This window comes from Rhamphochromis longiceps, linkage group LG15 (assembly GCF_057381845.1).
Source record: "Rhamphochromis longiceps isolate RC_006_pf linkage group LG15, R_longiceps_female_GT1.1, whole genome shotgun sequence".
NCBI lineage: Eukaryota > Metazoa > Chordata > Actinopteri > Cichliformes > Cichlidae > Rhamphochromis > Rhamphochromis longiceps.
The window spans coordinates 42,480,408-42,508,183 of NC_140571.1; the positions used below are offsets into that span (position 1 = coordinate 42,480,408).

The 27,776-nt window shown below is 40.6% G+C and overlaps 3 protein-coding genes across 4 annotated transcripts; 2 read left to right on the plus strand and 1 right to left on the minus strand.

Annotated features, from left to right (window-relative positions):
- Window positions 1-226: 226 nt before the first annotated feature.
- On the plus strand, window positions 227-4,670 carry gtpbp6 (GTP binding protein 6). Its single transcript, XM_085381741.1, has 10 exons — window positions 227-838; window positions 1,121-1,258; window positions 1,336-1,406; window positions 1,506-1,636; window positions 1,739-1,809; window positions 2,527-2,685; window positions 2,800-3,008; window positions 3,805-3,953; window positions 4,099-4,251; window positions 4,326-4,670. The coding sequence occupies exons 1-10, from the start codon at window positions 439-441 to the stop codon at window positions 4,450-4,452; spliced, it is 1,608 nt and encodes a 535-aa protein (XP_085237867.1). The 5' UTR covers window positions 227-438; the 3' UTR covers window positions 4,453-4,670.
- Window positions 4,671-4,706: 36 nt separating this feature from the next.
- Window positions 4,707-15,818, minus strand: plcxd1.2 (phospholipase C, X domain containing 1, tandem duplicate 2). 2 transcript variants are annotated; one of them, XM_085381746.1, is made up of 6 exons: window positions 15,451-15,818; window positions 14,178-14,314; window positions 6,061-6,189; window positions 5,578-5,733; window positions 5,306-5,489; window positions 4,707-5,235 (listed from the first exon to the last, which is right to left on the minus strand). In XM_085381746.1, the coding sequence occupies exons 1-6, from the start codon at window positions 15,530-15,532 to the stop codon at window positions 4,970-4,972; spliced, it is 954 nt and encodes a 317-aa protein (XP_085237872.1). In that variant the 5' UTR covers window positions 15,533-15,818; the 3' UTR covers window positions 4,707-4,969. The 2 variants fall into 2 exon arrangements, with proteins under 2 accessions (XP_085237872.1, XP_085237873.1); XM_085381747.1 differs by lacking the exon at window positions 6,061-6,189.
- Window positions 15,819-19,648: 3,830 nt separating this feature from the next.
- Window positions 19,649-27,776, plus strand: LOC146653258 (tetraspanin-33). Its single transcript, XM_085381749.1, has 8 exons — window positions 19,649-19,753; window positions 21,692-21,749; window positions 22,778-22,902; window positions 22,978-23,052; window positions 23,127-23,222; window positions 23,313-23,441; window positions 25,088-25,249; window positions 25,335-27,776. Exons 1-8 carry the CDS (start codon window positions 19,697-19,699, stop codon window positions 25,473-25,475), a joined length of 843 nt encoding a protein of 280 aa, XP_085237875.1. The 5' UTR covers window positions 19,649-19,696; the 3' UTR covers window positions 25,476-27,776.

Genomic DNA, 27,776 nt, shown 5'->3' on the forward strand with positions numbered 1-27,776 from the left:
TAGTCTTCCAGGAAACGTTTTCCTCCAGACTGGATCAAAAAAAATCTTATTGCGCTATTTTTCAAGCGAATAATCTTAAATGTAAATGAGGTTTTATCCCATTCAGGTGTCTCTGTTTAGCTTAAAATCCTTTACTGACGGTAAATTTGTCGTTTAGTGCGAACTCATGGAGGAAATGCTAACTGGAAGGCAAAACGCGGGGACCAAAAAACCCAAAAGCCCCACGAAACTCAAAACACAGCTACTCACGGGCTGATCCTGGTGTCCTTTCGCTCATAATCAGTCATAGTCCAACTTTTTGTATATTTATTGAAATAAATTATGTTTTCTAAACCAAACAGGAAGTGTGATCTCTACAGGTGAGCCTGTAGAAGAACGACGTCAGCAGCGCGCGTGTGTGACCTGCGGTGATCCACGTTGTGTGAACTTCAGGGTTTGATGAGCTTCCTGACAGCCCTGAGGAGGATTAGCTCGTGGATGCCCGTCCTGCAGCGATCCTGCACGAGGAGCTGTCAGGTAGGGGCACGAGCCACCTGCAGACTGCTGCATACACCTGATCACGCACATGCAGTCAACACCTGTCAGCGGCAGAGAGGGGCAACTAGCCTGCAGACCAGGGCATTTGGGCTCTCCGCGTTCAGGCCGAAGAGCACAGATGACCTCGGCAGCAGCAACGGGTTTCATGAGGAGGGCGAGGATGAAGATTTCTTGGAGGACAGCGAGGTGGAGGAGCTGTTCCAGCAGCAGATTCCTGCAGGCATCGGAGAGGAACAGCACAGGGTGTTCATCGTCCACCCAGATGTGAAGTGGGGAAGCAGGAAACAGCATCTGACTACAGGTAACAGCACACACATGCTCAGATGAGCCAGATGGAAAAAGTAGATTTAAATGTATGTTTTTCCTTATTTTCTGACTAATGTAGGTGTCATATTAAACACTGCTAGAGCTCCACCCATGTGCTGTTTAAAGCTTCTGTTTGTGAGAGGCAGCCAAGAAGAAGAAAGTCTGGCAGGCTGCAGTGAGAGCAGTTTTAAGGCAATTATCCTGAGCTATGATTGCTCTCCAAGAACAAAGATACACCAGTGGAGATTATCACAAGTTTGCACCGTTACATTTGCAGCTGAGCTGATGATGGCCGAGGCTGAGGGGCTTGTGAACACCTTGGAGAACTGGACTGTGGTGGACAAGATGATCCTCTCCACCAAGACTCCAGAGAAGAAGAGGATATTTGGGAAAGGGAACTTCCAGACTCTCACAGGTATGATCCACTCCGGTGAATCAGAAGGTCTAGACCAAGTGCTGCTTACATGTGAATTACCTGCTGTTTCCCTGCAGAGAGGATCAGGCAAACAGCAGGAATCACTGCTGTGTTCGTCAATGTTGAGCGTCTGACTCCTTTGTCTGAGGTGAGCATGTCTGAAAACTCTGGCTGTGTTGGATGAAAGGTTTCTTTTGTTGATGATTCTTTTTCTTCTTCTTTATTTTTCTTACTCATTTCTGTTTAGAGGGACTTTGAGGAAGTCTGGGGGGTCAAAGTGTTTGACAGATACTCAGTAGTCCTCCACATTTTCCGCTGCAACGCCAGAACCAAAGAAGCCAAGCTTCAGATCTCACTGGCAGAGATCCCTCTGTTAAGGTACCTTACACTGCTACCTGTGGGTGGCTTGTAAAATGTTTCAGTCTGTTATGATGATGCCTTCCTATCAGTGTTAAGTCACATTTGGTACGTTAATGGCAGATCACGGCTGAAAAATGAAATGGCAAACTTGGATCAACAGGGCGGAGGATCGAGATACATTGGCGGATCAGGTGATGCAGCATCCACAGTGGAAACGAGTCTACCTGTGTGTATAGATGTCTCTTTTTGATTGGTTGTTACCAATACTGTATATAAATCATGGACATAATATCTGGTTCTGAATCCATAAAGCCCTTACACCAATTACCCACATTGAAATAACTTATTTTATATTGTTTCCAGTTAATTAAAATAACTCTAATCTCTAATAGTATAATAAACTCTAATAGCTTTTTAATCTAAATCTAAATTTTATACCCCTGAGGCTGGCTGTGCATCTGCTCCCAGACCGAGGAGCTGTCACATGTAAGGTGGTAACCACTACACCATGGAGCTACCTTCTGCTTCACAAACCATGCCAGGACAATTTTAATAATATATGATCAGTTTTCTTCAATTTGGATCTGATACAGTTATATGTTCGTGCCATTATTGAGGCATGCATCTTATTCCCATAATTTGCAGTCTTTCTAACAGCCAGCAGGGGGCGTCAGGTCTGGTTTGAGCTTCAGCTTCAAACACAATTGGCTTTACAATCAATCTTATCGACCACTTTGTAACATCATGGTGGCTAAGTCCATCTTTTATATACAGTCTATTTGCAAAATAGGAAGTGAGCATTAGGCGCTCCTACGGTGGCTGTGTTTCCCGGCCAGATATTTGTATCAGTGATGAGCAGAAAGCCGTACTGCTGGGAAATGATGATATAAAGTCTCTGGTCCTTTCAGGAGAGACGCTGTACGAGATCCAGCAGAGGCTGTTGAAAGAGCGGGAGATAAAGATCCGCTTGGCGCTGGAAAGACTTCGGAAAAAGAGGCACCTCCTGCGATCTCAGCGCAGACACAGGGAGTTCCCCGTCGTCTCAGTGTTGGGATATACCAACTGTGGTGAGAGGCTGGAAACGTAGAAGACCAGTAAAAAAGCAGATTGTTTTCATATAAAGTGTTAAATGTTACAGCATCCACAACAGTGACACGTTTCTTCTGATTTCATCTGTCCAGGAAAAACGACTTTGATCAAAGCTCTGACGGGGGACACCGGCCTCCAGCCCAGAAACCAGCTTTTTGCCACACTGGACGTTACCGTCCATGCTGGCCAGCTGCCGAGTCACATGACCGTTCTGTATGTGGACACCATCGGCTTCCTGTCCCAGCTGCCCCACCAGCTCATCGATTCATTCGCTGCCACCCTGGAAGATATTAAGCATTCGGTACGTAGCAAACCGAGGTTTATCACACACTCGCTGCAGGAGTAAAACTAAGAACTAAAACGAGGTGTGAAAAACATTTTAGCGATCCAACATAAAAATCTAAACTTGGCGTAAACAATAAAAAATGAAACAGTTCGGGCTGTTGATACAGGAAAGGATGCTGCTTTCATTTTGTTCGTACCAAATTCTGTCCCTAACCTCTGAATGTCGCGGCCGACATCAAGCCATGTGTTTCCACTTGTCTGTTGTCCAGGTTTGGTGCGCTTGTGTGACTTTGGTTAACTGTTCGTGGCAGTCGAAGCAGCCACACCATCGTAAGCTTTAATTAAATTTAAATTCACCCCTGAATAAAAACTGTAGGGGCCAAGCCGACTTTTAACGTCTTTGTTGAAAGATTTTATTATGTTTATGTATAGAAGTACATTTCATTTGAGGTTCTCTAGATGTGTTTGCTCTTTGTACTAGAGAAGTTACACTGTGCAAAGCTCAGCATAAAGTCTCTACCTTTGTATGTTATCTCTTCCACTCATGGGTCTGTGATCGTTATATGTTATCTCTTCTTGCATGTGTCTGTGACGCAAACATGCTTGAGTATAAATAAAGGGTGGCAACTGCTGCGGAGTGTGAGTCTCCGTTTGAGCTCTCACCCGTGTGCACGTTAAACCTGCAAACCTGTCTGAGTGTCATTTATTCTGACCTGAGTTGCATTACAGGAAAACTCCTGACAGACTTCTAACTGCTGTAAAGTTGCACATTTTAAAACGGGAGACTGTGGTTGTGTTTCTCATCATTTCAGGATCTTCTGATTCATGTTAGAGACATCAGCCATCCAGAGACAGCGAGTCAGAAGGTGAACGTGCTGAATGTCCTGAAGAACCTGCAAATGCCCGACAGGCTGATGAACTCCATGATAGAGGTCCACAATAAAACTGATCTCCTCACCAAGTAAGGGCAAAAACCAGCTCACCTACCACTGTCATCAGCACATATATACAGTAACTTCCATCAGGACCTGCTTATAATGTACTACGTTATTATTGGTATTATGGCTGACATATTTCTGACCTGTTTTGTTATGGTTGTCTCTCAGTTACGAGTCTGCAGAGCTCGCTGCTCTGCCTATATCAGCCCTGGAGGGGAGGGGCTTGGAACAGCTGAAGGAAGCAGTGGAGGAGGAGATCTTAAAGGCTACGGGGAAACAAATTTTAGATCTCAAAGTTAACCTGAGCTCTCCTCAGCTAAGGTGGGATTGTCTGTGTCAGCGTATCATTTGGATCAATGGAGCACGTGTGGTAACATGTGTATGCTTTTCCACAGCTGGCTGTACAAAGAGGCCACCGTTCAGGACGTGCAGGTGGATGCAGACGAAGGTTCGGCCGTTGTCAAGGTCATCATCAGCACCGCTGCTCATGGGCGCTACAAGAAGCTGTTTGGAAGCAGATGAGAGGGGAGGAAGGGCGAGATAGCAGAAGTAAAAATGGACTGTACCTCAGTTAAAGAAAAGACTGCTTTTACTGTACAGTATGTTAAAATATATAATGATACAAATCTGTTACAATGTTTTCTTGTAAAAACTCAGATTGCACAAAGATTCAGATGCACAAATGACCCACGAGAGATAAAAGGCAAACTTCAGATGGCTCTAAATGCTCAGTTTCAGAGTTTCATCTCTTTCTACACACACCTGCTGTGAAAACCTTCTGCTTGCGACTGGCAGCAAGTCCGAAGAAAGTTGGCTAAAGGGGGAGGGGCTAAAACAGCTTGTTTTTATGGTAAACTGAGGGTTTCACGAAGCCACTCTAGTCGAGTATAGGAATAAAAAGGTTGTACTAAGCATAAAATGCCCTCATGAGTTGATGTTGAGGCAGACAGAAGTTACAGTTCTTTCAAGTCTTAGTGGAGACAAAAATTCACGTAAACTGTGAGACACCGAGGAACACAGGAAATGAGGTTTGGTGTGGCTAATAATGCTTTTTCATCCGTCTGGAGTTCTTCCGGCAAAGTTTTTGGTTCAGTGCAATCACGGCAGAGCAGAGCGGCAGTGAACCCACAAAGTCTCCCGCGATGATGTTGAGGCTCCCGGCGTCTGATCCGGGACTCTGTTCCTCAAGCCATGTCCTCAAATACTCCCAGTTGCTGTAGGTGAGCGTCCGCAGGGATTCCTTCTGGTTCTTGGTGATGTAATATCTGTCAGCTGTCAGGTTCAGGCCGGACACAAAGAAGCCCTCTGAGGAGAGAAAACGGAGTTTTTAGCCACTGACGCGCATACATATCTAATCTCTACAGTCCAAACTCACCTGGACGTCCCAGGTCTTTGTGCCAGTCCAAGTAAGTCATGACTCCATGTGCTCTGCGCTGGTTGGCCCACCAGTAAGGGACGGGAGGCCACAGCTCCTGATGTCTCACTGCAAGCTGGCATTCATAGGAGAGGATGACCTGGTAACCCGACGCCCACAGACTCCGCAAGGTCAGCGCCGATTCCTGTGGAGGACCAGCGGGCCACTCTTAAGTCCCGGTGCACCAGACATTTTTTGTACCATAAATCACCTGTGCAGAGAGACAAGCTCACCTTCTGGGGACACAGCTTAGAGCCAAACAGTTTCTTCAGGGACCAAATGAACGATTCGTGGCATTTGTCATCCATTCCTTCAAAATGGCTGCAAGCGAGGATAACGATCTCCTTCGGGTGAGCCTCGAGCCAAGCAGCAACAGACTCAAGTGTTTCCTGTTAAATAGGATACTCACTGTAACTACCAGAGGAGCCAGACTTACGCTTTTAAAAATAAACCGAACCCTTTAAGCTCTTTGTAGAAATCTCCACCTCTAAATAAACTGACATACAAAGAACTCCAGCAAAAACTGATAAAATCTGTACCAGCTGGTAAATGCTAATATTGTTTAAAAGACTTTCTGTTGCATCTCAAAATAATATAATCCAATAGAAATGAGATCTATTCAGGTGCAGCAGAACCTTGAACTTTGAAAAAAATTGTGCAGTAGTGATTTGTTTTTTCTAATAACACTAACTGTCAGGTGAAAGTGCTAAACTCACCAGTACGGTCACATGAGTGTATATGACGTGTGTGAAGTACAAGTCGCTGGACGAGTCGTTTGGTTTGTGTGCAACACGAAGGTCAAAGTACCGAATCCCCATTGAAAGCTGTTCTTCAATCGTTTTATCCTGACAGGAAAGAGGTCAACATGATTTCCTGATGGAGGCGTCACTGAAACCAGTCCTGGATTCAATGACCTCGTCATCAACACCACCTCCCATTTTTGCGTGCATTCATTTCAAACATTTTTTCGACTGACTAACTTCGGTTTACTCTACATGGTTCCATCCAGCTTACCTGTTTCAACCACATGCAAAGTACTTTATTTAACACTCATTTTCTACATCATAACCAGTTTAAACGATTTATCATTTGCGTTTAGATACAAATGATATATTTTTAATCAATAGTTCTTTTTCTCTAGATGTCCAGCACCGTGCCTGACAGTTGGCATGATGACCAAATATCTCCGCTTTGGTCTCCTAAGGACGCTGATCCAGAAATCTTGTGGATTGTTCAGATGCAGCTTTGCCATGTTCTTATAAGAGAGAAGGTTTCTCCTCCCAAACAGCCTTCAGCCTTTTTCTAATTTGTTATCCTGAACTTTAACGATTAACATGCTAACTGAGGCCTGTTGAGTGTGAGATGCAGCTCTTGGGCTTTCTGTCGTTTCTCTGAACATTGCAGGGTTTGACACTGACGGAAATTTGAAGGGATGTCCAGCTGTTGGCAGCTGTTTTGCATGTTTTTAACGTGGGAATAATCTGTCAACACTTGTCAACACACACCTGCATGTTCCAGGCCAGGAAACTGTCACAACTTCTGCTTTTACAGAGATACTCACGCATGCTGATGCTCAGTTAATAAAGTTCATTTGATTAGCTCGCACCTGGCAGGCACGTGACCTTTTATTTCCTACAGCAGCAGTAACTGTGAAAAACAGTATCGCTGCACTTTTTCTGTTTTCTTGATTCGTTTTTTTAGACCTTGGCTCCTGAGCCCTGGGGCCTGTTCTTCGTACCTCGCTAAGTAAGTTAGCTGGATTAGATTGTTGACGATTTCGCGTGATCCTGGATCGTTCGGTTCCCCGAAGCCCATCCGGGACTTGCTGTCATAGCAACAGAGCCGTAAGCGTAAACCTGCTCGGGAGCAGGTTCACTTTATGTAAACAGGATTAGATCGCGGCCACGCAGGTATGTCTGCTTCATTTATACGAAAGCAACAGCGATATTCCACTGGTGTCAAGCCAGCCTCCAATTCGAGACTTGCAGTCAAGCCAGCCTCCAGTTTGTTTTACGTTCCCTGTGTATTCAAAGTATTACGGGAATGGATGTGGAAACCGGATTTCAAAATAAAAGCCAACTTCGAGTGAATTAACAGATATGTTAAGAACATAATAACATATAATTTAGGCTTTTTTTTTTTTTTTTTTACAAACTCTAATGTTAGATCTATATGACACAGCCTTGTACCCTAATTGTGCCCTGTCACTATCAAGGCCATCTTATTTTGGATTTCAAAGTAAAAGCCCTGTGAATCTTCATTTTTGAACTACTCTTTCAATGACTTAATAATGCTCTTAAAAGCAAAAGTCGTATTTCCAAATACTATTTGAACTTTATATCAACACTTTCCAACCACAGTCTTTTTACAGTGATACCATATCAATATCAAGTCAGTCTGATTTTGCCTTTCATAGTAATGGCCCTTTGAAATTGTCCATAATTGACTTAATCTTCTAACGATTCAAAATGCTCTAAAATGAAAAATTCTTGTTTCTACAGGGTAATTCCACCTTAGATCAACAGTATACAGCCCCACAGTGATACCATATCAATATCAAGTCATTCTGATTATGCCTTCCAAAATAAAAGCCTTTTTAAATTGTCCATAATTGACCTAACTTTCAGTGATTTCAAAATGTTTTAAAATGGAAATTTCCTGTTTCCACAGGGTAATTCCACTCCAGATCAACAGTATACAACCTCACGATGTTACCATATCAATATCAAGACATTCTGATATTGCTTTAAAAAATAAAAGCATTTTCAAACTGCCCATATCTGAGTTGCTCCTGGAACAATTTCAAAATGCTCTAAAATGGCACATTCCTGTTTCCACAGGGTAATTCCACTTTAGATCAACAGTATACAGCCCCACAGTGATACCATATCAATATCAAGTCATTCTGATTATGCCTTCCAAAATAAAAGCCTTTTTAAATTGTCCATAATTGACCTAACTTTCAGTGATTTCAAAATGCTCTAAAATGGAAATTTCCTGTTTCCACAGGGTAATTCCACCTTAGATCAACAGTATACAGCCCCACAGTGATACCATATCAATATCAAGTCATTCTGATTATGCCTTCCAAAATAAATGCCCTTTCAAATTGAGCATATACGGCCTACTTTTTTGACGATTTCAAAATGTTCTTAAACAGAATTTTGCTGTTTCCACAGGATAATTTCACTTTAGTTCAACAGTATACAACCTCACGATGTTACCATATCAATATCAAGTCATTCTGATTTTGCTTTCAAAAATAAAAGCATTTTCAAACTGCCCATATCTGACTTGATCCTGGAACAATTTCAAAATGCTCTAAAATGGAAAATTCCTGTTTCCACAGGGTAATTCCACCTTAGATCAACAGTATACAGCCCCACAGTGATACCATATCAATATCAAATCAGTCTGATGTTGCCTTCCAAAATAAAAGCCTTTTCAAATTGCCGATATACGACCTACTCTTTTAAAGAATTCAGAACGCTCTAAAAATGAAACTTGCTCTTTCCACAGGATGAATCCATGTTAGATCAAAAGTGTACATCCACACCATGGTACTACTTCAATTTCAAGTCATTCTGATTTTGCTTTCAAAAATAAAAGCATTTTCAAAATGCCCATATCTGACTTGATCCTGGAACAATTTCAAAATGCTCTAAAATGGAAAATTCCTGTTTCCACAGGGTAATTCCACCTTAGATCAACAGTATACAGCCCCACAGTGATACCATATCAATATCAAGTCATTCTGATTATGCCTTCCAAAATAAAAGACTTTTTAAATTGTCCATAATTGACCTAACTTTCAGTGATTTCAAAATGCTCTAAAATGGAAATTTCCTGTTTCCACAGGGTAATTCCACTTTAGATCAACAGTATACAGCCCCACAGTGATACCATATTAATATCAAGTCATTCTGATTTTGCCTTCCAAAGTAAAAGCCTTTTCAAATTGTTCACAATTGACCTAACTTTCAGTGATTTCAAAATGCTCTAAAATGGAAATTTCGTGTTTCCACAGGATAATTCCACTCCAGATCAACAGTATACAGCCCCACAGTGATACCATATTAATATCAAGTCATTCTGATTATGCCTTCCAAAATAAAAGACTTTTCAAATTGCCAAGATACGACCTACTCTTTTAAAGATTTCAAAATGCTCTAAAAGTGAAAATTGCTGTTTCCACAGGATAATTTCACTTTAGGTCAACAGTATACAACCTGACGATGTTACCATATCAATTTCAAGTAATTCTGATTATGCCTTCCAAAATAATGGCCTGTTGAAAATGCCCATAATTTACCTAACTTTCAGTGATTTCAGAATGCTCTAAAAAGGAAGATTTCAGTTTCCACAGGGTAATTCCACTTTAGATCAACAGTATACAACCTCACGATGTTACCATGTCAATTTCAAGTCAGTCTGATTTTGCTTTTCAAAATAAAAGCTTTTTCAATTTGCCCATATATGACTTACTCTTGGAGCGAATTCAAAATGCTCTAAGATGGAAAATTGCTGTTTCCACAGCATAATTCCACTTTAGATCAATAGTATCCAACCCCACAGTGATACCATATCAATATCAAATCAGTCTGATTTTGCCTTCCAAAATAAAAGTATTTTCAAATTGCCCGTAGACGACCTACTCGTTTAACGATTTCAAAATGCTCTTAAATTGCTCTTTATATTTTAAGTCTGTGGAAAGATGTCATTCTAAATAAAGAAATTACAAAACAGCTTGCAAACCAACCATGACATCTTTCCACAGACTTAAAATATAAACGTACTATCAATTACAACCTAGTGGCAATTTCAGCTTCCTTTTACATCATCTTTATGATTCAATTCTGTCATAATCAATTGAGTCTGATTTTGCTTTTCAAAATGAAAACCCAATATGTGTTGAAACAGCAATTTTCATTTTTAAAACATTCTGAAATAATTGAAAGAGTATATCACATATGGACAAATTCGACGGGCCATTAATTTGAAAGGCGAAATCAGACCAACATGAAATTTACATGGTTTTACTGTCGGGTTGGATACTGTTGATCTAAAGTGGAATTATCCTGTGGAAACAGCATCTTTCAATTTAAGAGCATTTTGAAATCGTTAAACGAGTAGGTCGTCTACGGGCAATTTGAAAATACTTTTATTTTGGAAGGCAAAATCAGAGTGACTTGATCTTAACATCGTATCTCTGTGGGGTTGTATACTGTTGATTTAAAGTGAAATTATTCTGTGGAAACAGAAAATTTCCTTTTTAGAGCATTCCGAAATCACTGAAAGTTAGGTAAGTTATTGGCATTTTCAACAGGCCATTATTTTGGAAGGCAAAATCAGAATGACTTGAAATTGAAGTAGTACCATGGTGTGGATGTACACTTTTGATCTAACATGGATTCATCCTGTGGAAAGAGCAAGTTTCATTTTTAGAGCGTTCTGAATTCTTTAAAAGAGTAGGTCGTATATCGGCAATTTGAAAAGGCTTTTATTTTGGAAGGCAACATCAGACTGATTTGATATTGATATGGTATCACTGTGGGGCTGTATACTGTTGATCTAAGGTGGAATTACCCTGTGGAAACAGGAATTTTCCATTTTAGAGCATTTTGAAATTGTTCCAGGATCAAGTCAGATATGGGCAGTTTGAAAATGCTTTTATTTTTGAAAGCAAAATCAGAATGACTTGATATTGATATGGTAACATCGTGAGGTTGTATACTGTTGAACTAAAGTGAAATTATCCTGTGGAAACAGCAAAATTCTGTTTAAGAACATTTTGAAATCGTCAAAAAAGTAGGCCGTATATGCTCAATTTGAAAGGGCATTTATTTTGGAAGGCATAATCAGAATGACTTGATATTGATATGGTATCACTGTGGGGCTGTATACTGTTGATCTAAGGTGGAATTACCCTGTGGAAACAGGAAATTTCCATTTTAGAGCATTTTGAAATCACTGAAAGTTAGGTCAATTATGGACAATTTAAAAAGGCTTTTATTTTGGAAGGCATAATCAGAATGACTTGATATTGATATGGTATCACTGTGGGGCTGTATACTGTTGATCTAAGGTGGAATTACCCTGTGGAAACAGGAATTTTCCTTTTTAGAGCATTTTGAAATCACTGAAAGTTAGGTCAATTATGGACAATTTGAAAAGGCTTTTATTTTTGAGAGCAAAATCAGAATGACTTGATATTGATATGGTATCACTGTGGGGCTGTATACTGTTGATCTAAAGTGGAATTACCCTGTGGAAACAGGAATGTGCCATTTTAGAGCATTTTGAAATTGTTCCAGGAGCAACTCAGATATGGGCAGTTTGAAAATGCTTTTATTTTTTAAAGCAATATCAGAATGTCTTGATATTGATATGGTAACATCGTGAGGTTGTATACTGTTGATCTGGAGTGGAATTACCCTGTGGAAACAGGAAATTTCCATTTTAAAACATTTTGAAATCACTGAAAGTTAGGTCAATTATGGACAATTTAAAAAGGCTTTTATTTTGGAAGGCATAATCAGAATGACTTGATATTGATATGGTATCACTGTGGGGCTGTATACTGTTGATCTAAGGTGGAATTACCCTGTGGAAACAAGAATTTTTCATTTTAGAGCATTTTGAATCGTTAGAAGATTAAGTCAATTATGGACAATTTCAAAGGGCCATTACTATGAAAGGCAAAATCAGACTGACTTGATATTGATATGGTATCACTGTAAAAAGACTGTGGTTGGAAAGTGTTGATATAAAGTTCAAATAGTATTTGGAAATACGACTTTTGCTTTTAAGAGCATTATTAAGTCATTGAAAGAGTAGTTCAAAAATGAAGATTCACAGGGCTTTTACTTTGAAATCCAAAATAAGATGGCCTTGATAGTGACAGGGCACAATTAGGGTACAAGGCTGTGTCATATAGATCTAACATTAGAGTTTGTAAAAAAAAAAGAAGCCTAAATTATATGTTATTATGTTCTTAACATATCTGTTAATTCACTCGAAGTTGGCTTTTATTTTGAAATCCGGTTTCCACATCCATTCCCGTAATACTTTGAATACACAGGGAACGTAAAACAAACTGGAGGCTGGCTTGACTGCAAGTCTCGAATTGGAGGCTGGCTTGACACCAGTGATATTCCACCACTGTTTCACCATAAATAAATAACATCAATGTAACTAAAGATAATGCAGCACTTGATCCTTTTATTGATGTCACACAGATACATACAGGTCATTTCCTAAAAAAGGGAAATGTACTATTAACATTCTATTACATGTATGTGATTATTTCAGATGTAATTCATATTTCAGAGTAGTAATTGTAAATTACTTCGTGTAATCAAGATGAGAGACCACGGCTATAAAAGCGAAGGTGGATTTGGGAAGTCTGTCGCAGTCATATCCTGTCCGTTTACGCGAGCAACCCATTGCGGAAGGTGCAAGATTGATAAGGAGAGTCCTCAGAATTCAGCGTATATTGCGGGACAGACAGGATCCTTTAGCTCAGCGCGACAGTGTGCTCATAGAGAGATATCGATTTTCCCGTGAGGGTATTATTCACTTAACCAACTTGTTGACGAGGGGGTGCAGGACCACCACCTGTCTTTTTTTGCTCTGCCCTTTTCTTGGTTGCTGTTATGAACAAACAAACAGATTATTTCAGGGTCTCTTTCCAAGAGACTAAAAGCAATATAAGTGATAAATATTACCATTCTGTAGGATATTCTTATATTTCACTTTTACTTGTTCCCATGTTCTAGTGGGTCCTGTTGTGGCTCTAATGTGAAAGAGGATATAATATAACAATATAATATAATGTAATATAATATTGGATAATATAGTGTAATATAAATCTACCCTACCGCCTACTGGTGTTGGCCAGAGGGGCCGATGGCGCGATATGGCAGCCTGGCTTCTGTCAGTCTGCCCCAGGGCAGCTGTGGCTACAACCATAGCTGCCTCCACCAGTGTGTGAATGTGAGAGTGACTGAATAGTGGCATTGTAAAGCGCTTTGGGTGCCTTGAAAAGCGCTATATAAATCCAATATATTATTATTATTATTATTAAATTACTTACGAGTTTAATTTGTCAGCAACTTTCTGCCAGCCCTCTCTCCTTGCTTTTGCAGCCTTTGCAGTGTTCCCTTGCGTTCTGATTTAACTCTGAAACTCCTGAAATCCCTCACTCAGGAGTTCTTGCTCTGCTGCCGAAAAATACCGAGCCGAGCGCACTCCTTCGACATTTTCGCCGACCAATCAAAGGGTTGCCGATCACTGTTTCTGCTATCGATGCGTAGCCCCTTTTACCGCACCCAGTGATCGCACATTACTTCACCCAGCTGTACTAATCGTCAACAGCAGGTGTGTTCGGGGAACCGGATTAGCGCGCTCACGGTTAGCGCGATGGTTTGGTCTTGGATGTTTCATTTGATCTTGGATGTAGTAAGCGACGTACGAAGCACAGGGCCCTGGTCTGTAAATACATTTGCAAAGCACACTGACTAGTTAAGAACTTTTTTGGCATATAAACAGCATTTTGTACTACAATCAATATTTGTACAGCAACACTGGATCACATGACTACTCACATGTGGAGTGTTTAAATGTATTTCTTCCCATTTTTGCTTTCTATCATCAACTTACAGTCTTTCTGTCTGCAGCCAACAACTTTTTTAAATAAGTATATTAAGAAGACCAAACAACCTGTTTAAACTTGGGACCGTCTCGTCTCAGCACCCATGGCACTGACTTCTCAGTTGTCCTCACACCTTTGCCGACATAGTGACAGCGCAGTGGTTGTATTTTCAGTGCCTACCTGTGTGGTGGCCCATCTAAAAATGGCCGGCCTTGTGAAGCAGCTAAAAACTCCATCCAGGAGCCGGAAAAAGTCCGACTCAGCCCTGACCAACGGGGAGTTTATGTCCAGGCAGTAACTCATGGCATCGTGGCTTCCTACAGGAACACATTTTAAAAGTAAAGAAACTGGTTTGTGGCGCAAGTTGCTTCAAAAAAATTCTTACTTGCTTGTTTATCTGATAAATGTTGACTTTGTTGTTTACTGTGTGTGTGTGTGTGATCATGACTGTTTTGTGTAACTGTAACAATCCCAGTCTGAATTGTTGTCCAGTGGTAAAAGAAGATCATTTACTTCAGTGAAAGTAACAATACCAGAGTGTAAAATATGTATGTCAATGTTGTATTTGTGAGTGAAAATATCAAAATAATATCAGAGAAATGTAATTAAATTAAAACAAAAAACAATGTTCCCAGTGAGAGGGGAGCCCCAAAGGTCAGGGTGACCAGGTCTAACTTCACACATCGAGTCCATTCTTTCAGTTTTGTAAAACTAAAAGAATAACAAACAACACAAGCAAAACGGCTCAGCTTCACATGAAAATGATTTTTCAAACAGGGTTTGAAGATGTCGGTGGTGGTGGTTGGTGAGGTCAACTGTTCAGTGTCGCTACAACAAAGGCCCGATGTCCTCTACACCTTAATCTGTTTCTCAGTAAAGGCCAGAAGCATCCAGCCAGCTGACAGCAATGATCTTTTGGGAGTGTGCATAGTTTAAAAACCAGAAAGGTGAGGCAGGGCTAACCCATCCAGTGACTTAAAAACAAACAATGAAATCTATGACGCGCTGCAGCCAGTGTGAAGTAGCCAAAACAGGGGAAATGTGGTCTGGTTTGCACACAGCCAAAAACAAATCTGTCTGTGAATATGCAGAGTTTTAAACCACAGAGATAACACATTTCTTACACTGCATATAAATAATAAAAATATAAAGTAGTTGTGAAATACGTTAGTGGAAGGAAAAGTCTAGTGTTGAAGTACACATGTAAAGTAGAATAAATAGTACTGACATAAAGTATTACCAGGTATTACTTCAATATTAAGTAAACGTATTTAGTGATTTTCCATTGGTAGAAAATTGTAACACTGATGCTTTTGATATTTTTGTGTTTAAAGCGCCTTAAAACTTCAGGTGACTGTCAACATATTTAAACACAGAAATACGACAATTACACGACTGTTGGCTGCGCTGTGCGTCTATAAATTCACGAGGAATCCTAAATGTGCGAATGTACCTGGAATGGCCAGGTGTGTGAGAGGAACGTCCCACAGCTCTTCAGGCAAGGCTGACATCCAGTCCCGGCAGCTCGCATCCATGTCGCTCAGTCACTCACCGAGTTATTGATCCGGTAGATCTGTTTCGAGTGATCGATGCGGTTTTAATCCCCTGTGCGCTGATCTTTAAGCAAACAAGCTACTACATGAGACAGAGGAGGAGGGACTCAGGAAAAGCTTTAATTTCCTGGTTTCCACTGACAGCTCAGTCATATGTGGATCATTTAGGGACATTTGGAAAAGTCTCCGAAAACTTTCGTAGCAGCGGGTTTCTTTGAAGTCACCACGACTTCCCCAAACAGGAAGTTTTGAGCGACACGTCATTTTTATATTTGTCGGTCACTGTTTCTAAATCACTGTAGTTTTTTTTTTTTTTTTAATGGTGGACCAAGAGCCGCCCCGCTATTACTTACGGCAGTTCAGCCGTTGGCACAGCAGAGGGCGCTCGGGAGGTAAACTCAATGGCGCTAAACAGCGAAAATTATAATTGTTTTCTTGCTTTAAGACACCTTACACACATACAATAACAGTAGTCGACGAAAAGGTAAATAACACAAGACTCGTATTCTTTAGTTTTCCTACACGGAAGCAGATTTGGGCCATTAAAACGTCAATCTTCTTCTAATGCATGCTGATTGGTCCATTGGAGTGTTCAGCCTTGCATATCATCTGTTTCTCTCCCCAACCCTTTAGATTCACACATAGGAAGAATCTGTCTAACAAACCACAGTAAAAGTAATAAGAATATCCGTGCTTTGTTCCAGACAGAATCTCTAACTTTCCCACATGTGGTCTCTTATTGGAATTCCTTTGTCAGTGACATTAACTGGAAAAGAGTATGGACAATTCCTAACAAGTATCTGGTAACGAATAAAGTGAAGGAAGTCTCATTTAAAATACTGCATGAATTTTATCCTGCTAATCATTACATGACGAAGTTCAAAAGGGACATAAATGTGAGCTGTGGATTTTGTGGAAGCCATCCTGAGACTGTGCAGCACCTCTGGATCTGTTCATACACTGGAACATTTTGGAAAGACTTCAGTAGATTCATTGCTGGACATCTCTATAAAGACTTTACTGTGAAACGGGAAAATGTTGTATTTTGTTTCTTTCGAAGGCTGTGACGTCCCAAATACCAAAACTGTACTCGAGACCGGGAAATAAATAATAATTATTAAATGAATGAATAAATAAATCAATAATGGCGCTAACAGGCTTCACAGGATCCACCAAATTTGCATTAAAACCCGCGTACAGCACGAAATTTGCATTATTGGGCCACAGCTTGACGGCACCGTTCACCCCGGTGTTTGTAGGAAACAGCGCGTTCACAAAGTAGTTTTTTCTGTGCCGTTTTTATTTTATTGCAGTCACCAGGCCCTGCCAGGTTCCAGCTGCTGCATAACTGTAGTAAAAATCAAATTATATTAATAACTCAAACAAGAAAAATGGCACAAACCTCTCAGCGGGTACTGAACCATAAATGTTAAATATTAGAGCACTCACACCTCAGCACATGGTTTTCCTAAGCGGTCTGTGCTTTTTATGATGCCAGGTAATAGCAACATAAAAGGTCTCATTTAAGTGTTTGTTTTGTTGACTTGCCTGGTTCAAGGTTACTGAGTCACTGCACCACCTTGTGGTCTAAACGGGCATTACACAAAGCGCATTTCAGCCCCACAACTTCATGTTTTGAACATGAAACTGTAGCAGTGTGACAAAGTGGAGAAGCAGTTGTAATTCTCTCCATTTGTCCCATTTTTGCACATTGTACACATTATTCTGTTTCTATGTTTTTGCTATGATTTGCTATTTGTCAAGTAACATTGCTTCACTCACTATCCCGGGTTTGTTTGTGTAAGCGTTTTGTTGCCGGCAAATCAAACATTCTGCAAATTAAGACAAATACTAAGTTATGTTTCTTTATACTTTATTATGTTACAGATTAAGTCATTTGTTCATACTTACTCTGTTTGTCTTTTCAGTCATCATGAGTGTCAGGTGTAGGGAAACGCCCGCTTGGCATTTCCTCATTTTAAAGTCTTGATCATGTCACACATGACATCATCAGGTCAAACCATGTGGAGGGGTTTCTTTTTCCAGAGAGATGCTTCCTTTTGTTTGTGTTAATGTTTAAAGGGATTTGTTGAATGTTTTTCCTTTTGTTAATACTGCCATTTAGTTGTGTAAATGTGCATATTAGAAGTGTGTAGAGGTTTTGTGTTTTTAGATAACCTGAGTAGAGTTTTAGATCCCTCAGTTGAGTGAGTGGTACTGGCTGGGCAATTGGAGGGAAATTGATGGCCCTATTTAAAGCCAGTCTCTACCAGATGCAGGAGAGAGGAGAGGTGAGCTGTGTCACCAGAGCCATGTTATGTTGAGTTTTGTTAAATGAATTGATTTGGGGAAAGTTTTGTTAAGTTATACATTAAATTAAGTTCACTGCAAATAAATTGCTCACCTTGGAAACCCAAAATGTCTGCATAGTCTGCTTCCCTACCACCTTCCTTGACGTTCGAGTGTGACTACTTCACAAGCAGTGATTTGTTTGAAATTTGTTCATCGCTTTAGTGAATTTGGTTTGAAACTATTTTAAATACATTAATTTACAATAGGTACCTTTTAAAATAAAAATCCATGGTATTCCTAAGAATGATCATTTGTGACACGCATGTGTAGTGTGACACAGATGAGACCCAGATCTTGTAAAATGTATTAATACATCTTTTTAAAATTAACTTCAGATAATGTTTTCTTACATATGTGTCTGCAATATTGTTGTGATTTGGCGCTATATAAATAAAATTGAATTGAATTCAATATGACTGTATGTGGGAGTTATCATGAGGACAAGTTACTACTGAGGGTAAATCTTTTCCCACGTGTCCCGTGGCCTTCTCACTGATGTGGGTTCTCATCTCGGCTTGTAGTTCAGAGTTACAGCAGAATCTTTTCTGATGTTTTGCGTGAACATCTGATGAGATCTTTGTGGATTTTCATGCAGCATGTTAGTTTATTGCTTTCACCAAATTTCTTTCTCAAAAAAATTGCAGAACTATGGCTTCCTGTTTGTGTGGACTCTCTGGGACCTCCTGTTCCAGACTGGAGTTCCTTTCGGGTCATACAGGTGAGAAGTGGGAACTTTCTCTTCCTTACAGGCGTGTTGCTGTGGGAGTTCTTAAAAAAAAGACAGAGAAATACATGATTAAAAACACAAATCTGGACAAATATATTTTAAATGAAATCTGGGAGCCCTGTTGTTCTGCACACAGTTTTGTTTGCAAAGCTCACAATGAGCTTTATGAGTAATCATAATTTTATGAACCCTTGCTAGCAATACTGTGGCTTTGGGTGATGCATGGGTTTAACTGCTAAGTGTCCAGATGTTCTTGCCAGCATCCATATATGCACAATACCTGTTCATTTGAACTTTGATGAGCCTGTATTTTTTTTTTTAATCCATGACTGTAGAGCAGGGAGGTGTAATTGGAAGGTAGGTGGTTCAAACCCTGGCTGCTCTGGTCAAAGTATCCTAACCCCCCCAAAAAAGCACAGAAAAAGTCCATTTACTATTACATAATCTCTTCAGCCTGTGTCCTGAGTCTGCAGCTGTGTGCCCAAAACACCTCACCTAGCAGGCGTGCAGGGGGCCTTCTAGCTGCTTCTTTTGATATGGATTAGTCCCAGCTCTACTTTGAGTCAGCATCCTGCTCATACCCTCAGCTGCCCATAAAAACCGTGAACAAATAAACCCCATGTTTCCAAAACACAAAATAAAATAAAAAACGTGAACTCTTGATTTTATTTTGCATCTCATGAGCCAGTTGTAACAGAACACACAATGAATGAAGTGAGTGGAGAAAAGTTATTTTAACTAATTTGTTTCCACAGGGAAACCAGCGTGACACAGACGGATGATATGAGCTAGCTCTCCTGCTATGTTTCTTTCTTTGAAATCGCAAAGCTGTGATTCTAGAAGTTCACTGAATTCACAAAAGTTAAAGATTATTTGGAGACATCAAATCATAAACAGAAGGGGCTGTCTCCAAAAAGGTGAGACACAGTGGATGAGATTAGAAAGTGACAGATGTCTCCTCCCTCAGCAGCAGGAATGCCTCAGCAGGCCGACACATGTCCTGCTTTAGTCTCAGTGGATAACAAGCCTCCGACAGTCTGACAGAACAACAGCACTGCTGAGAGGACATGAGAGGATACCGAGGCGTTAAGTACACCTTATTCATCTTCTGCTACTTCTTTTGGGTGAGTCTCTCCCATTTTAAGCAATTTATTGTTTAAAAAAATGTAGCATCATACTTTCATTAGTGCGTGATAGTAGCAAGCCTGTTGCATAATAGTGACTAAATGCCTCAGTTGCACCATAACAGAGGAAGAAGATGAGCTACAAACAGCATTTTAATATTTAATATTAACTCATTTATCCTTCTGATTTTATTTAGATATGTTGGATTTAACAGTGAAGAAAAGCCAGTATCAGAGAAACATGCTCTCTCTCTCTGTTAGTACCCTTACTGCAGCAGTTTGGATCAGCGAGTTTTTAGGGCAGCTTGATAATAATAAACTACAACAATTGTCCAACCTAGAAGTAATAAATCCATCAGCTACTTTTTCAGCGCCACTCTGAGACAGGATGTTTCCATCTTTAAAGATATTTTGGAAATGCAAGAAAGCAGTCCTACACTGTTTAATGTGCAAATATTTAACAAATCCAACATTACTGGAAGCCAAATCAATGCCACCTAAAGTAAGTATCTGGATTCTAAGAGTTTTAGGGCCAGAGTGGCAGCTCCCAGATGGCTAAGCTCCTCATCCTTCCTGTAATGGAAAGGCCAGCCACCCTTTAGAGGACGCTCATTTCCGCTGCTTGTATCCGTGATTTCTTCACCCTTTTCTGGGTGAGGACCATGACCTCAGAGTTGGAGGTTCACCCAGCAGGGAAATGACTGTAGTTTAACTAGCTGGTGTTTGTCATCTGGCTTCATGAATAGAAACTGGGTATCATCTGCATAGCAATACAAATCTATGCTGTGCCTTTAAATGATGCGGATTTCAATCATCAATAATCTCTAGCAGGGGAGGGCTTCTTTCCCATGAAGGCCAGAAAGATGGCGTGTACAGAAAGTAACAAAGGAGGTACTCTGTAAAAATAACCAGTTATTTTTCATATGTCAGGCGTAGAGATGGACATTGCCAGCATGCTAGCAGATATCTGCTACTCAGTGCTAAATGACATACAAATAGTAGAACTTCACTCAACAAAACCGGAGCACACACTTCCTGGTCTGTTATCACAACTGAACACTGTTAGTATTTAGCTGTCAGCTAAAGAAGCCACATCTTAACAGTGCAAACTTTATTATAAGATTACATTTTTTTTTCACAGTTATCCAAGTGGCCTTTAGAGGAACTGCAGGTTTTGATGCTTCCACAATGGCTTCGTTTTTCAGCCCTAGAAGCTGTAGCTTGCTCCCGGGCAGGCTTCCAGAAGCTGGCCAATCAAAATGAAAGTGGGCTCTTAGGGAGGCATTTAAAGAAAGAGGAGGCCAAAACGGGTTGTTTCACAGAGAGGATGAAGTGAGGGGCTGTGTGAAGGGCCAGGATAACAACCACACTGATACACTTTATATTTAAGACGATGTTTTCCAATAAAACCATCTCTGTTCTGTCAAGTATTTTTAGAACAGTTTCAGAGATAATCTCCATTTATACTTACATTCTCACCATACACAAAACGGCATGTATGTGCTGGTAAACAGGAAGCAATAGAAAATACTGCAGAGGAAGAACAATAGCAGAAAGTAAGAGCAGAAACGTGTCTTCTTGGACCGATAGTGAGATGGAACGTAAAGCAGGGGAAACTTTGGACTGGGGCCTGTTTCAAAGTAAACATGGTGGCATACTCGGGAGGCACTGCGAGTGTGACATCCATCGCCAGCAGAAGCCACAACAATGTGAAAACAATATGTCAGTTGAACTGCTCTGGTCTAATCTGTGGGACTGATAAGACCCAATCAGGATGCAAATCTAGGTGTTCATGTCGTCATTTCCAAGTGGGCTTCGTCTCATCCAGGCTAAGCCACAGTCACAGAAATGAAAATGATGTTAATTCCAGTGACAGTAGAGCTAGTTACAGCTGTTCCTCTGTTTTAATGAAATCTGCGTTTCTCTGCCACTTTGCAGGTTGTGAGTGCCATACTTACAGCAGTGGGGATCTATGCTAAGATCGCCAGAGAGAAAGGTGGGTTAGTTTAGTCCACTTTGAATTATTGATTTTTTCCTGGCATTATTAAAAAATGAAAGGAATTTAAGCCTCATTTCTCTGCATTTTGTCTGAATGTTATCTTTATTGTGCACAGTCAAGATTGTATGAAGGTTTGTCTCGGCTTTGTTTTGTCTAATTCTCACATATAGATATCTGGTAGCTATCTCTAGATGAGTCATAGGGTGGGTGGAACCAGGCTACGACCTGGACAGGTTGCCAGTCTACTGCAGGTACAACACAGAGTCTGACAACCATTCACACTCAGATTCATACATGTGGCCAATTTCGAATCACCTTCCATGTTTTGGACTGTGGGAGGAAGTTGATCAAGTTGTCATGGAAACAGTGTGAGAGTGTAACGAGTACAGACCCTACCAGTCTCTTGATATGTAAAATATTAATTACTGATGCCAGGGTTATAAAATCTGTCCACACAGTCACTTTGTGAAGATTCAAACTAATTAAGCAAAGATTTGTTTTATGGATTGTGAAAGTCTCCAAGTCGGTGGTCCTGGAATAACGACTGTATGTATGTCGGGTAATCAAAACAAGGCTTGTTGATCACATTCCTGAGGATGAGCCACAAAGTTATTCAGACATGTTTCAACGTTTACTTGCTCTTGTGTTATCACTGATGTTGAGGTGAATGTTGGCTCGTTCACGAACCTCTGGAAAACAACTGGGATTTAGACCCGGTCAAAGCACTGAGGCAGACTTTGTGAAGGACTTTTCCAGGATTCCCAAAATGACCTTTTGGGTTCCAGGGTCCATTTTGGAATCAGGTTTAAGTCGGGGTAAGTTCTGCTAACAATAGGTAAGCGAGGACATTTAGCCATGTCTTCACTTTTGGAAAGACCTTAAAAGAGATTTTTCAAGGACTTGGGTTTCGGGTCCGTGTTATGATCATCTTTAAGTCAGGATAAGGGTCCTGGAAATCCATTATATCCACAAACATAGAAGTGCAAACATATACTGTGTGTGTATGTGTGTATGTGTGTGTATAGATGTGGTTGACACCCTGACGGTTGATCCCGCTCTACTGTTGATCGTCGTCGGCTCTGTGATGTTCCTCATCACGTTCCTCGGATGTTTCGGGGCGCTGCGTAACACCATCTGCTTGCTGAAGATGGTATGTCAGTGTGCTGGTTTTTATCTTGTTCTGACTCTGGCCGTCTGTTCTAATCAGCTCCTATTTGTCCTGCAGTTTGTGGGACTCCTGGTGGCCATTTTACTCTTGCAGATCGCAGCTGCATTCGTGGGATACTTTTTCACTGATACGGTAACAAGACGTCGAGAAATCGTACTAAACCGAAGCAGTAAACAAACCAACGTGACAGTTCTCTTGTTTTTCAGGTGATGGAGAGAACTGAGAGGCTGATGATGAAGGCAATTGAACGATACAGGGAGGACCAAGACCTGGAGAACGCCATTGACTTCATCCAGAAGAAGGTGGAGACGAGTTTTAAGAGTCAGTAATCTTTTTTGTTCTTTCTTTTTTACTGTTGTGATGACTGTGCTTCTGCTTCACTGTGATTGCAGTTCCAGTGCTGTGGAGTTGAAAGCTATAAAAACTGGTCCCGTAACGCCTACTTTGAGTGTTCGGACACCAACCCGAGTCTGGAGGCCTGTGGAGTTCCCTTCTCCTGCTGCATTCGCTTGCAGAACCAGGTCAGAACCAGTCAGTGAGCCAGTCCTGGATGTGTTTGGGATGCCTCAGGTGTACCAAGGCTGTTCCATTCTTTACTTAAGTAGAAATACAGATACTTGTGTTTAAAAAACACTCTAGTAAAAGCTGAAGTACTGAATCTCCTTCTTTACTCAAGTAAAGGTGAAAAAGCTCTGAAATGTTCTCAAAGCAAGAAAGTAAAAAGTAGCTCCTAAGGACAGTTCTAGCATGGATGTTTATGCAAAAGCAACTGAACCCTGTGCTGTATTAATATAATAATAATAAAATAATATTATACATGATAATACAAATGTTCAAATCTAAATTCGGTTATGTAGGACACAAGAGTGACTTCTTCAGTTGCCTCAATAATGGCGTCGTTGTAAATGGTAAGTTTTCCTCTTCATCTAAACAGCTGGGAGCGGCTGTAGTGGCTCCACGTGGGGAAAAGAGTCACAGCTAACAATCATTTCTAATGTGAACTCAGATTTTCTTTGTGTTCAGGCTGTGATCAGCTGACCTGCTGGTCTTTGTGGATTTATAATTGAATTTAACAGGATGTAAGCAGATGTTTCATGAGCTGATTTCCCTTTCCTTCACTAACAGTATGCTGTATTTTGTCTTTACACTAAATCAGCGTAAACGGTTAACGTCAGAAAATATTTTCACGGACCGGCCTTTAAGGTGTCGCGGATAAATACAACAAAATAAAATGATGCGACCGAGACAAAAACTGTGGTGTTTTGTAAATATAAGAATAAATATTAATTCACTGTGTAACTTTATTAGCAGCGTCCTCCTGAAATGCACCAACAACACTGAGAGTAACATCCTCCTCTCTGCCCCTTAATGCACTCTGGTCGCTATGGTAACGCGTAAATATTTCTTTCAAAATAAGACACAACTGCAACACGAGAAAGACCCAGGGAAACCGAGTTAACGATAAAAACCCTGAAAACCATAAATTTCACACCCGAGCCTCGACCCCCGGGCCCGGTCCGTGGCCCGGGGGTTGGGGACCGCTGCACTAAATCATATACAGTTGGTATAACGGTGGAATTCAGTGAATTAATCTAAGCATCATCAGCTTAAATGCAAATGAATCTCTGCTACACTCGACGTGACTCAGCACTGGCCATGAGAACGACAGCCACTGTGTTTGTGGGATTTGAAATTATTTGCCACCTAAAGTCGTTCCTCCCTTTATGCTTACTCTTTTCAGTAGCTGCAGATCCTTTAAGGTACACCTTTTAGGTAGCGTCCTTGTGGAGAGCTAGCACTGGAGGCATTCTTAAAAAAGTCAAAGAAGATCACACGAGACACACCTATGGTATCAAATTTAAATGAGCTTTTCAGAAAATTTGACGGTCAGAGGTCAAGTGTTCTGAAAATCTTGTGAATACGATTACTCGAGGACAAAATTGTAAAATTATACCGTAGGTGTGTCTACTCGGAGACTGGGAGGCAGCGATGGCTGTTTCCAGTTCAGCTCACACCCTGTTTGATGGGCAGGATGAAACAAGATGAGCTGAAACTATTGATACAGGTGAACGTTGAATCCATGCACAAATTAACTTCTTGTCCATGCTGGTGTTCAGTGCATCAAAGCCCTTTTTGTGTTACCTTAAGCAGCTTCTTTCTTTTGCAGACTGTACTGAACACCATGTGTGGTTATGGGATGCAGCAGCTGGAGGAGAAACTGGCCCGTCAAGACATATTCACCATCGGCTGCCTGGATAAAATTGTCTGGTGGGCCAAACACAATCTGCTTCTGGTGGCTGGTCTGACCGCCGGCCTGCTGCTGCTCGAGGTAACACTAGTGAACGTTTGGCTGCAAAAAACCCTCTGAAGTCACTGACAGCAGTTTCTGATCTTTGGTGTGTTTCCTTGAGCAGGTCTGCATGATAGCTTTGGCTGCTGTTCAGATCTGCTGGATAAAAAACGTCCTACAGCGACAGGAAAGAAAAGCAGCTCAAAGCAAATCGCAGAGGAAGGAGAGCCTCTGGTTTCCTCCTTTTGCAGAGTTTGATGATTAATAAAACCCTTTGTTGAGAAAGTGGGGGATGCTGTGTTTACACTGTGAATTTATAGGTTTGAGCTATGGATTTGAGGTTTGTACAGTGGGTGAACGCATCGATGCTGGGCTCCAGGAGGCAGTTGAAATACTACCTCGTGTAAAGCCCTGAAACTCAGTTTTGTCATTTTTATGTAGCGCTCAGTGTTTCTCTTGCTGCCTTTCTACTAAACAGAATTTATAATTCACCAAAAAGATCTGAGTTAGTCAAAACATGACATGAACAGATATGTTTTTTATAATGTGAAAATGTTTCATTATCATATCATGTGCAAGCTGTTCTTTGGTCAGTGAAATAAGTCAGTCAGCCTCGTTCTGTCCAGTGTGAAGGCTTGTAAAGCTTAAAGTAAGCATAGTTAATGCTGTGAAAGCCTAATGTATTTCTAAAGCTATCCAAGTACATTTGTCGCTCAGCCCCACTCTCCTGGCTGACTAATCTCCCCGACCTCCTGATGCCTGCGTTGCATGTTTATCAGCCAGGAGACTGAAGTTTGCGTCCTGTTTGTGGGACCTTCTGCAGCCTTTCATCCCACTTGCTGTTTTGTTTTCAGCCGCCTGCACTAAAAGCTACTCGGTTTGGGCTTGTGACTCTGGATGCAATGTGACCCTTTACACTGAGGAATGACAAACGCCAAAGGACACCTTGTGCATAACTGAAGCACACCTGCTGCTTTAATAAATATTCATCATGCTACAGCCCAGCAATGAGAATGACCTGCATTTGACATGGGAAAAGAATGTGTTGGCTGTTTGGGATCTATAAACAAGAAATGAATGAACATTGAAAGAATATTATGTGCTTACAAAACTAACTAAAGTCTTTATTTTGATCTGTGTTTATTTGGTTTAATTTGCCAATAGATCCGGCCTGGGGAAGCTTTGGTGTAAAGAGACTGCAGAGCATGTGTCTGTGATTGTGTTTGTACTGTTTTATTATGAAACTGTTCTGAACCCTTTATATCCTATAATGTGATAAATAAAATACATATTGTGATAGAAATAGATTTTAAAAAAAAAGAGCTAAATTAACAAAAACTCTAAAAGCTGTGTTTGTCTGCACGTCTGCTATTAGCTGTTCAAACAGACCAACCTCTCCCGTCAGGTTGCCAATCTATTGCTGGACTAACCCAGAGAGACAAACATTCACATCTATGGCCAGTTTAGGACAACCAGTTAACCTAACCCCATGCATGTATCTGGAACTCATGCAGACAAACTCCAAACAGAAAGGCCCCAGCCAACCACTGGATTTAAACACCAGGCCTGTGCAGCTTGCCATCCCACTGCCTTACCTAAGTTTTACCATATTACCATAAATTATTATTGTATGAAAAGGCTGCTGCTGAATGACATCAACTATTTCTAAATACCTGCAGAGATGGCGTGCTTACGTGCTATTGGGGTGGCTGCAGCTCAGGAGGTAAAGCAAGTCGTTTATTAATTGGTTAGATGGAAAGTACTTACAGTGTAAACTGAACTTTGCTGTTTGCTTTGAGTTTCAACTTAAATATTAACAGAGAGCTCTTGTTTGTGTCTACATTAGGATAAGGGTTGGGTCTCTCAGCAGGGCCAGAGGTGTATATTGTGAAATTATACAACAATACATATCAGGCCATGTTGCAGAGAGAGTAAGCTACTGAAGTACTTTACCAAACCGGAATGAATTATGTGCAATATATTACATTTATGAGTAGAAATTCCAATACTGCTGTGGTTAGTACTCAAACGCTGCTGTGTATCAGTATATTGGTGTTTCCAGATGGTTCTGCGTTTTTCCCTCAGATGGGAGAGTGTGATTGTTGCAGTTTATCTCTAAGATTGAAGCATCCTTGCCTTTAAGTATTAAGCACTGTAGTGGTATTGTAAAGCGCTTTGGGTGCCTTGAAAAGCGCTGTATAAATCCAATCCATTATTATTATTATTATTATTAAGCACCTCGAGGTGACTGTTGTTGTGAATAAAATGAAGCTGAACTGATGTGAACTGAATTGGACACAAAATACACTCCTGGAAACAGGTAGTCATGGCAACAAAGACAAAAACAGTGAAACAAGAAAACAGAGAAGGAAGCTGTGTGAAAAAGCAGGACACTATCCCCTCTTCTTTTTTTTTTTTTTAGTGAAAAATGTGTATTTTTAAAATCCTGATTAAGCATAATAAACCTGGTGTGAATACATTCTCACATCAGAGCCTCGTACTTTGATTATTTATCTACTTTCAATATTTTTATATTTTCTTTCATTAAAAAAGTTACCACATGTAA

Excerpts from the sequence above, each read along its gene's own strand:
- gtpbp6 (XM_085381741.1), top strand. The coding sequence starts at position 439 with ATGAGCTTCCTGACAGCCCTGAGGAGGATTAGCTCGTGGATGCCCGTC. Across the intron at positions 839-1,120 it reads GAAACAGCATCTGACTACAG|CTGAGCTGATGATGGCCGAG; the intron begins GTAACAGCACAC and ends TTACATTTGCAG. Across the intron at positions 1,637-1,738 it reads GCAGAGATCCCTCTGTTAAG|ATCACGGCTGAAAAATGAAA; the intron begins GTACCTTACACT and ends CGTTAATGGCAG.
- LOC146653258 (XM_085381749.1), top strand. The coding sequence starts at position 19,697 with ATGAGAGGATACCGAGGCGTTAAGTACACCTTATTCATCTTCTGCTAC. Across the intron at positions 19,754-21,691 it reads TCTTCTGCTACTTCTTTTGG|GTTGTGAGTGCCATACTTAC; the intron begins GTGAGTCTCTCC and ends GCCACTTTGCAG. Across the intron at positions 25,250-25,334 it reads CCGGCCTGCTGCTGCTCGAG|GTCTGCATGATAGCTTTGGC; the intron begins GTAACACTAGTG and ends TTCCTTGAGCAG.
- plcxd1.2 (XM_085381746.1), bottom strand. The coding sequence starts at position 15,532 with ATGGATGCGAGCTGCCGGGACTGGATGTCAGCCTTGCCTGAAGAGCTG. Across the intron at positions 6,190-14,177 it reads TTAGATGGGCCACCACACAG|GATAAAACGATTGAAGAACA; the intron begins GTAGGCACTGAA and ends CTTTCCTGTCAG. Across the intron at positions 5,734-6,060 it reads ACACTCATGTGACCGTACTG|GAAACACTTGAGTCTGTTGC; the intron begins GTGAGTTTAGCA and ends CCTATTTAACAG.